Source organism: Lactuca saligna, chromosome 4, assembly GCF_052625555.1.
Source record: "Lactuca saligna cultivar CGN05327 chromosome 4, ASM5262555v1, whole genome shotgun sequence".
NCBI lineage: Eukaryota > Viridiplantae > Streptophyta > Magnoliopsida > Asterales > Asteraceae > Lactuca > Lactuca saligna.
Genome location: NC_136420.1, coordinates 87868495 through 87877290, shown reverse-complemented (window position 1 = coordinate 87877290; position 8796 = coordinate 87868495). Strand labels below are relative to the sequence as shown.

Genomic DNA, 8796 nt, shown 5'->3' with positions numbered 1-8796 from the left:
TATAAGAGATGTTAAATTTCCTGATGGGTTTGGATCTAACATCAGTAAGAATGTGGTAGATAATGATACTAACATTATTGGGTTGAAATCTCATGACTATCACATTCTTATGCAACGTTTGATACCGATTGGAGTTAGAGAGTTATTGGACAAAGAAACTTCTACACCAATTGTAGATATTTGTATGTTTTTCAATAAAATTTGCTCCAGAAAACTAAAGGTGGAGGATATGAGGAAAGCAAAAGACGACATTATTAGAATCTTGTGCAAGTTAGAGTTGATTTATCCTCCAACATTTTTCGACATTATGATTTATTTACTTTTGCATTTACCTGATGAAGAGATTGCCGGAGGCCCGGTATGTATGAGATGGATGTATCCGTTTGAAAGGTATATGAAAAAACTAAAAAACTATGTTAAAAATAAGGAGAGGCTGAAAGGTTGTATAGCTGAAGGTTATATTACTGAAGAAGCTTTGTCATTTTGTTCGATGTACCTTCGAGATGTCAATCGCCTTGAAAGAAACGAAGACGTTGTCATTAAAAAAACAAAATTTTGGATGTTTGAGTCCAAGTGTCGACCGACGAGCGCAACGCAAATCAAACGTCTTGATATAAGGGAGAAACGTAATATAGAATGATTTATATTGAATAGTTGTCAAGAAGTCAAACAATACATCGAGTAAGTGTTCTTACTTTTAATTATCTTTCATTATTTATTGTTACTTTTTTCCATTCATCAAATATATATATATATATATATATATATATATATATATATATTCATCGATATAGAAAATTCAAATATGAACATCCTGAAAGTGACGAAAAAACCGAATTTCCCAACTGGTTTATTGAAAAGGTAATAATAATTAATAAACCAATATCTTTGATAAATATAACGAATCAAGAATACATAACACATCAACATATGTTTAATAGGTTTATCAGATGGAAAAAGAAAACTCTCCAGAATCCCACAAAGAGTTGTCCGCCCTTTCAATGGGTTCACAAATGGATGTTTCTACTTACACCGCGTGCATAGTCAACGGTGTAAGGTTTATGATACTTATTCGAGATGCACAACGCAAAATGCAAAACTCTGGGGTTCTAGCGGTTGGTGAGAATGGAGAGAAATATTATGGTCAGTTAGAAGAGATTATGGAGGTGTAATATCCATATGATTATTCGATTGTAATATTTCGGTGCAAGTGGTTCGATGCGGGAGATATTCCTGATGATAATTTCATAAGTATCGACACAGAAAAAGAAGCGTACCAAGATGATCAACTCATATATGCTTCGCAAGCCAAACAAGTGTTCTACATCTGTGAGCCTGTTAATCATCGAAAAAACTAAAACAACCCTCGTTGTGTCGTCGAGCATGTTAATCATCGAAATATTTGGGATCTACCGTCCGATAATGCTCGTGTTCAAAATGCTTACAGTGACTCTGTCCAAGATGTTGACAATGTGGAGACCGAAAATGTTGACATAGTTCAAAACAACTCTTCATCTGGAGCTAGACTTTTTATCGACTTCTCACAATACTTTCAAAACAATGTTGATGTAGCTCAAAACAATGCTGATTATGACGATGAAGACGAGACTGAAGTACCGCCAATGGGTAGAATCGATAATGTTTCCAATGAAGAGACTGATTATGATGATGACGATTCTGATTATGATACTGATGAAGAAGACATTGAAGTATATGATGAAGATTCTGATTAAAAAAATCAATTTTTTTTTTTAACAGAAACTTTGTTTGAAATGTACATTTAATTCATATTGTTTGTCTAACTTTTATTTATGTTGTTTGTCTATATTGTATATCTTATAATTTCGTAGGGTAACTAACTTTTATTTATATTGTATTTCTATATTGTACATCTTGTAATTTACAGGCTACATATGAGGTTTACTTGGGCGATACTCTTGGCCATGATGACCGATGTTATGGGGCTTGGACATGGAGGTGATGGAGCCAGGGATCCACCACCTCCAATAGGATTTGGTCGTGGTCAGCACGAACATGATGGTGAGTTTTATTATGATATATTTATTAACTATTTTTATTATTTTATAATAAGTTATCGTGACTAATATTTTTAATTGTATTTTTTCAGCCGAGCTTCCAAAAAAAGAATGGGCATGTCAAAAAATATCGAGTTGGGAAAGTTGATACGGGAAAACAAGGGAAACCCCATGGATTTGGATTTTGACAGGGAGATCACATATATATTCCCCTGTCGGGAAGCGTGGTAATTGGTTCACACATGAAATTGGGAGGTATTTGTGGAACAACGTCCCTTTAAATGTATCTGGTTGGGACAATGTTTCCCCCGCCTTAAGGAACGCAATATTTTGTGCATCTAAAGGTAACTTGGATACAATTTTAAGTTTAGTTGTGATTGTTATTTAATTAACTAAATTTTTTGTATTTTGCAGAATAAATTTGATTTGGATAAGGTTAATATGGATCAGGAGCGTGCTCAATTGTTGCGGAGTATTGATTCGACTCTTGCAAAAGTTTACAGAGGCCGAATAAGTAAAGTTCATTCTTATTTTAAGGAAATCGGGGGGCCTGCAGATATCCCAGCCGCATTAAACATCCCCCCCCCCCCCAATGGTATGTCACATGAAATTTGGGCGAAGGTAGTCGAGCATTTTCAAACGCCAAATTTTTTTAGGCGTTTGGTGTCAAACACAGAATGTCGTGCAAAACAAGTAATTGTAAACAGATGGGGGTCGAGCTTATACAACAATGCATGTTTCAAAGAAGTAGGTTATGATATATTGTGGCGACATATTAGCGGCGACAAATGACTAGCGGCGATGAGCAGTATTAGCGACGACAAATGACTAGCGGCGATGAGCAGTATTAGCGACGACAGGTCATTAGTGGCGACATTCAACCTTTAGCGGCGACCACCGGTGTATTAGCGACGAAGCAATACCAATGACGCATTTACAGCGACGTATCACCGCTAAAGGTATTAGCGGCGACTTCTCGACCCTTTAGCGACGACAGTCGTCGCCGCTGTTGCCCAGTCTTCTTGTAGTGTTTGAATCATATTTGTTAAAACTCATTATATATATGAGACCGGAAATTTAAGAGAATAAGTTCTAAAAGAAATCGTAAGAAGCTAAAGTAGACATTATGATAGTTTGCTGTTTTAAAAAGGTATTAAACTATTTGAAAAGATAATTTTAATACAAACTAGTTAAAAATAAGTTTACAATTTACCTATTAAAAATTAGGGGTAATTACTTGAAAAGGTAATGAACTTTCGATTTTGTTCATATTTAGTCACTAAACTTTTTTGCATTATTTATTTGCCATTGAACTATTGAATCTGTTTACATTTTACCCTTATGACCGGCAACAACCGGTCATAAAGGTAAAATATGAACAATTTCAATAGTTCAGTGGTAAATAGATAATGAAAAAAAGTTTAGTGACTAAATCTGAACAAAATCGAAAGTTCGTTTCCCTCTAAAAAAAAATAATGACTAAATGTGAATAAACTTTCCTCTTGCATTATGGTTTAGCTAATTATGTATTTTTATTAAATTTTAACAACATTTGTTGAAGAAGAAATCTATAAAAAAAAAACAAAACCCTCAAAAGGGTATAAAAAACAAAAAAAGAAAAATCGAAACCGAAATAAAAAACCAATGGTTTGGTATTTTCCGGGTGCTGGCCTACCCCTTCGGTCTCTTTCAACCGCTCACTGCCTAACATATTTGGGTGTTGGCATACCCATTCGATCTCTTTCAACTGGTAACTGCCTAACATATATGTGTGTTGGCCCACCCCTTCGGTCTCTTTCAACCGGTTACGAGGTCTATTTCACCCCTACCACTACCACATAATATCCTAGCATATAAGCACATAAATCACATATTGCCTAGCATATTTATGTGCTGGCCTATCACTTCGGTCTCTTTCAACCGGTACCTCCTTAGCATATCTGGGTGCTGGCCCACCCCTTCGGTCTCTTTCAACTGATTAAGAGGTCTATTTCACCCCCTTACCACTACCACATAATATATCCTAGCATACAGACAAATAAATTTCAACAGATAGTGACATACTTAAGGCATAAATTGGTCATGTAAAGTTCCAATCTTTCTCGCATGCATGACCTAATGGGGCTTAGAAAGCCGAAATTATTGTCCAAAGGTTGCAGCGGACTTTCATGGCCATAAAGTTGGCACCTTTATGCCATGAAGTCCCATCGTGACCCTTGATCTGAAGGGTTTGCCCAAATGAGATGTCCAAATCCCAACAACTAATATACTTGGACTAAAACACGAACGAAAGCATCCTAAAACTAGAACAGAGTATGCCATGGACAAGGTTGAAACTTTATACCTCAGATGAATCAGAAATGAAGCCCAACTTTTGGATTTACTCTCCTCCTACACTTTCTTGCTCCTCCTTCAAGCTTCCTCTTCTTCAAACTCACCAAGAATGCACAAGATTAGCAACAATCATAAAAATGGCTTCGGGTTTCGAGATTAGGGTTATGGATAGTGGAGGCTGGAGATGAGGCCAACACCTTGGGTTAAGGAGTTTAAATAGACTGCAAAACTCCGTAATTAGGGTTTCATTTTACCCAGCCAACTCGTCAAACTGAGGTCTCCCAACTCGTCGAGTTGGGTTCTTAAAATCCACGGTTCGAAAAATCTCTACTCGACGAGTTTGGGACCTCCGACTCATCGAGTTTCTCTATAAAAATGAATAAATTATAAGTTTAAATACATACCAGGAACCGATCGTTACTTTTATACATATAATATTACATAGTTTTATAACATAAAAATTATACATCTAATATTGGTTTCGTTTTTGTCTTTTATATATTTTTTGGGGTTTTGTTTTTTTATTTCATAGATTCCTTCATCAACAGATGTTATTAAAATTTAACAAAAATACATAATTAACTAAACCATAATACAAGAGGAAAGTTTGTTCATATTTAATCATTAATCTTTTTTTGAGAGGGAAACGAACTTTTGATTTTGTTCACATTTAGTCACTAAACTTTTTTTTATTATCTATTTATCACTGAACTATTGAAATTGGTAATATTTTACCCTTATTACCGGTAGATGGAAACGAACTTTCAATTTTTTTCACATTTAATCATTAAACTTTTTTTTATTATTTATTTGCCACTGAACTATTGAAAGTGTTCATATTTTACCTTTATGACCGGTTGTTGCCGGTCATAAAAGTAAAATGTGAACAGTTTCAATAGTTTAGTGACAAATAGATAATAAAAAAAAGTTTAATGATTAAAACTAAACAATGTCGAAATTTAATTCCGCTTTTAAGTCATTCTCCCTAAAAACTATTAGCTCTCGTGTGTATGCTTGGCGTGTACTAGGGCACAAACATATATTGTATTCTATAAAGAGTTAAAAGACAAAATGACGAATAAAGTCCTCCTCCCCATGTAACTTCGAGGAAGTAGAATCTTTCTACTAAGCCGGCGTTACATTTGCATCTATAAATAGCACTCTATATGTTATCCACTTATCATCGGAAAAAGCCTCTCATTTTAATCAATCCACCACACCGGAGGCCACCACCTACTAGAGATTAAAATGAAATCCTTCGCCGTTGCCGATGACCAATTCCCCAAGTCGAACGACAAGAAAGTGGTGGATTGCTCAAAATCTAATGCATTCCCTCTGTTTAACACCATCTTCTTCGCTTTCTTCTTCTCCGTTATCAGTTACCTCTTCGTCACCTTCCGCCAAAAGATCCACACCGCCACCCCTCTCTATCTCACCTTATCGGAGATGGCTGCTGTCGTCTGCTTTGTCGCCTCCTTCGTCTATTTTCTTGGTTTCTTCGGTATGAACTTCCTCCAGTCCATGCCGTTTCCAGATGAAGAAGAAGACGATGAACTTGAAGAAACAAACGCCAAAGAGATCATCCATTCAACCAACTCCGCCGGCTGCGTTACCAAGATTTCCGATCAAGGTATAAATCATCATCAATGTCGGGATAAATTTTTAATTTTTGTACGCAAACAAGTTAAGTAATCAGTATGTAAATTTTTTCTCTCTATACAGATTTTCTAACTCCACTCCCTAAGTCCACCACTGCCGTTGAGTGCCTCACGGCTACGCCGGAAGACGAGGAGGTGATACAAGCTGTAGTTACCGGAAAAACACCCTCATACTCGCTCGAATCAAAGCTTGGGGACTGTAAACGTGCAGCGTTCATCAGGCGACAAGCTTTGGAGAGGATAACAGGAAGGTCTCTTGAAGGTTTACCATTAGATGGTTTCAACTACGAATCAATATTAGGACAGTGTTGCGAGATGCCGGTGGGTTATGTTCAAATTCCGGTGGGTATCGCCGGGCCGTTATTGCTCGACGGAATGGAGTTCTCGGTGCCGATGGCGACCACAGAAGGGTGTCTTGTGGCTAGTACCAATAGGGGTTGTAAAGCCATCAACGCTTCCGGTGGTGCCACCAGTATCCTCCTTAAAGATGGCATGACTAGAGCTCCGGTTGTCCGGTTTGCCACCGCCAAGAGAGCGTCAGAGTTGAAGTTTTTCTTGGAGGAACCACTCAATTTCCAGACTCTAGCTTCTGTTTTCAACAAGTCAAGTAGATTTGGAAGGCTTCAAACCATTCAATGTGCGATGGCCGGAAAGAATCTATACATGAGGTTTACATGCAGCACCGGAGATGCAATGGGGATGAACATGGTTTCAAAAGGTGTTCAAAACGTTTTGGATTATCTCCAGTCCGATTTCCCGGACATGGACATCATCGGCATCTCCGGCAACTACTGCTCCGACAAGAAACCGGCTGCTGTCAACTGGATCGAAGGCCGTGGCAAATCAGTGGTATGTGAAGCAATCATAAAAGAGGAGGTGGTGAAGAAGGTGTTGAAAACTGATGTAGCTTCGTTGGTGGAACTAAACATGCTAAAGAACCTGACTGGATCAGCCATGGCCGGAGCTTTAGGTGGGTTCAATGCCCATGCAAGTAATATCGTGTCGGCAGTGTACTTAGCCACCGGACAAGATCCGGCCCAAAATGTGGAAAGCTCACACTGTATTACCATGATGGAGGCCGTGAATGGTGGCAAAGATCTTCATGTTTCAGTGACGATGCCGTCGATTGAGGTGGGGACGGTGGGTGGCGGGACGCAATTGGCTTCACAATCGGCGTGCTTGAATTTGCTTGGGGTGAAGGGTGCAAACAAGGTGTCGCCTGGATCTAATGCACGGCAGTTGGCGAAGGTGGTCGCCGGGTCTGTTTTGGCCGGAGAATTGTCTCTCATGTCGGCAATTGCCGCCGGTCAACTTGTTAAGAGCCACATGAAATACAATAGATCCAACAAATAGGTTTCGTTGTAAAGTTGTATTCCTGTACTTTTATTTATTTGTTATCTTAATTATTTTTTGAATAGTAAAATGAATCTTATAAAAAATTGATGTATTTTTCATTGATTATAGTTATTACAACGATGATACATCTTTCTTTCTTTTTTTTTTTTTTTTTTTTTTTTTTTTTTTTTCATATTATAGGGCTTTAATTTTAAACTTGTTGTATAATCATGAATTAGTATTAGATTTTCTAAAGTATAGTGTAATGAGACAATTTGAGAATATAATGTTATAATTTAATAGATTTTCCAAAATAAACGAATTGCTCTTAATTTGATTGTGGACAATATGTGACATGTTTTAATTTGAGAGAAAAATAAATGAATTTTTTTTTGTTATTTTTTTGCACCCATCAAAGATTTCAATAACACATTCTTGTCCTTCTAGAATGTTATAAAAGAAAAATTTTAGTTCATGAAAATTCTCTATCTTTGTTTATCTTATAATGATTGATACTCATAATATTTTAGATGATTCTAAAACGTTTAATATCAACGAAATGCATAATTTTGGACAAAATGTGACATGTTGTTGAACTTTGACCATGAAAACAAAGTGGTCTATAAAATACAATGAATTCTAAGACAAGACTTCATTCAACCTTTAAATAGACATATTATTAATTGACTAGATCATAAACTTTGCATAAATATTTTACTTATCATAATTTGTTGCTTTTGTATTTGTGAAATGTTGAGCATTATAAATTTATCAAACCAACAAAATATTTTTATATTTATAAATAAGGTAAAAAAACAAAAATAATATAACAATTTATCTACTAACATTCAGAAAAACTCTTATGTTTTGTTTATATGCAGAAAACCCCTTACATTTTCAATTACCTTTTATATTAATCTAAATATCCATGTTTTTTTAGAAATTATTGATTATATTGTGACATGACATTTATCTTTTTCGTTTTTAGGTTAACATGAAAACAAAATAAGTGACGTTGTCTCTTGTCCAAGGTAAAACGTGAGAAATAAACCATTTGCTCAACAACCATTTACTCAAACAAAAATAAGTGACGTAGCTTAGTTCTTTTTTCCATGTCAATTTAAAAACAAAAAGATAAACGACATAATACAAAACAACCGATAATTTCTTAAAAAAAAAATATTTGGGTAACTATTCAGGTTAATGAAAATATAAGGATTTTATACATAAAAATAAAATATATAGGTTTTTCTGAATCATGCTAAATAAATGATTGAGTTTTTCTACAATTTACCCTTATAAATATTACAAAAAAGCTTACAATCAAACAAAAATATTTGAATTGGAGAAAAATCATCATTTGCAATAAGGTAGGGTTCTTTTTGTAATATAAAAGACAACAGAGGGAATAAATGTAAATTATTAACAGAAGA

At 35.6% G+C, this 8796-nt stretch overlaps 1 protein-coding gene across 1 annotated transcript; it reads left to right on the top strand.

Annotated features, from left to right (window-relative positions):
- The first annotated feature begins 5538 nt into the window (after positions 1-5538).
- Positions 5539-7507, top strand: LOC145042332 (3-hydroxy-3-methylglutaryl-coenzyme A reductase 1-like). Its single transcript, XM_078990724.1, has 2 exons — positions 5539-6000; positions 6093-7507. The coding sequence occupies exons 1-2, from the start codon at positions 5619-5621 to the stop codon at positions 7379-7381; spliced, it is 1671 nt and encodes a 556-aa protein (XP_078846850.1). The 5' UTR covers positions 5539-5618; the 3' UTR covers positions 7382-7507.
- Positions 7508-8796: the final 1289 nt, after the last annotated feature.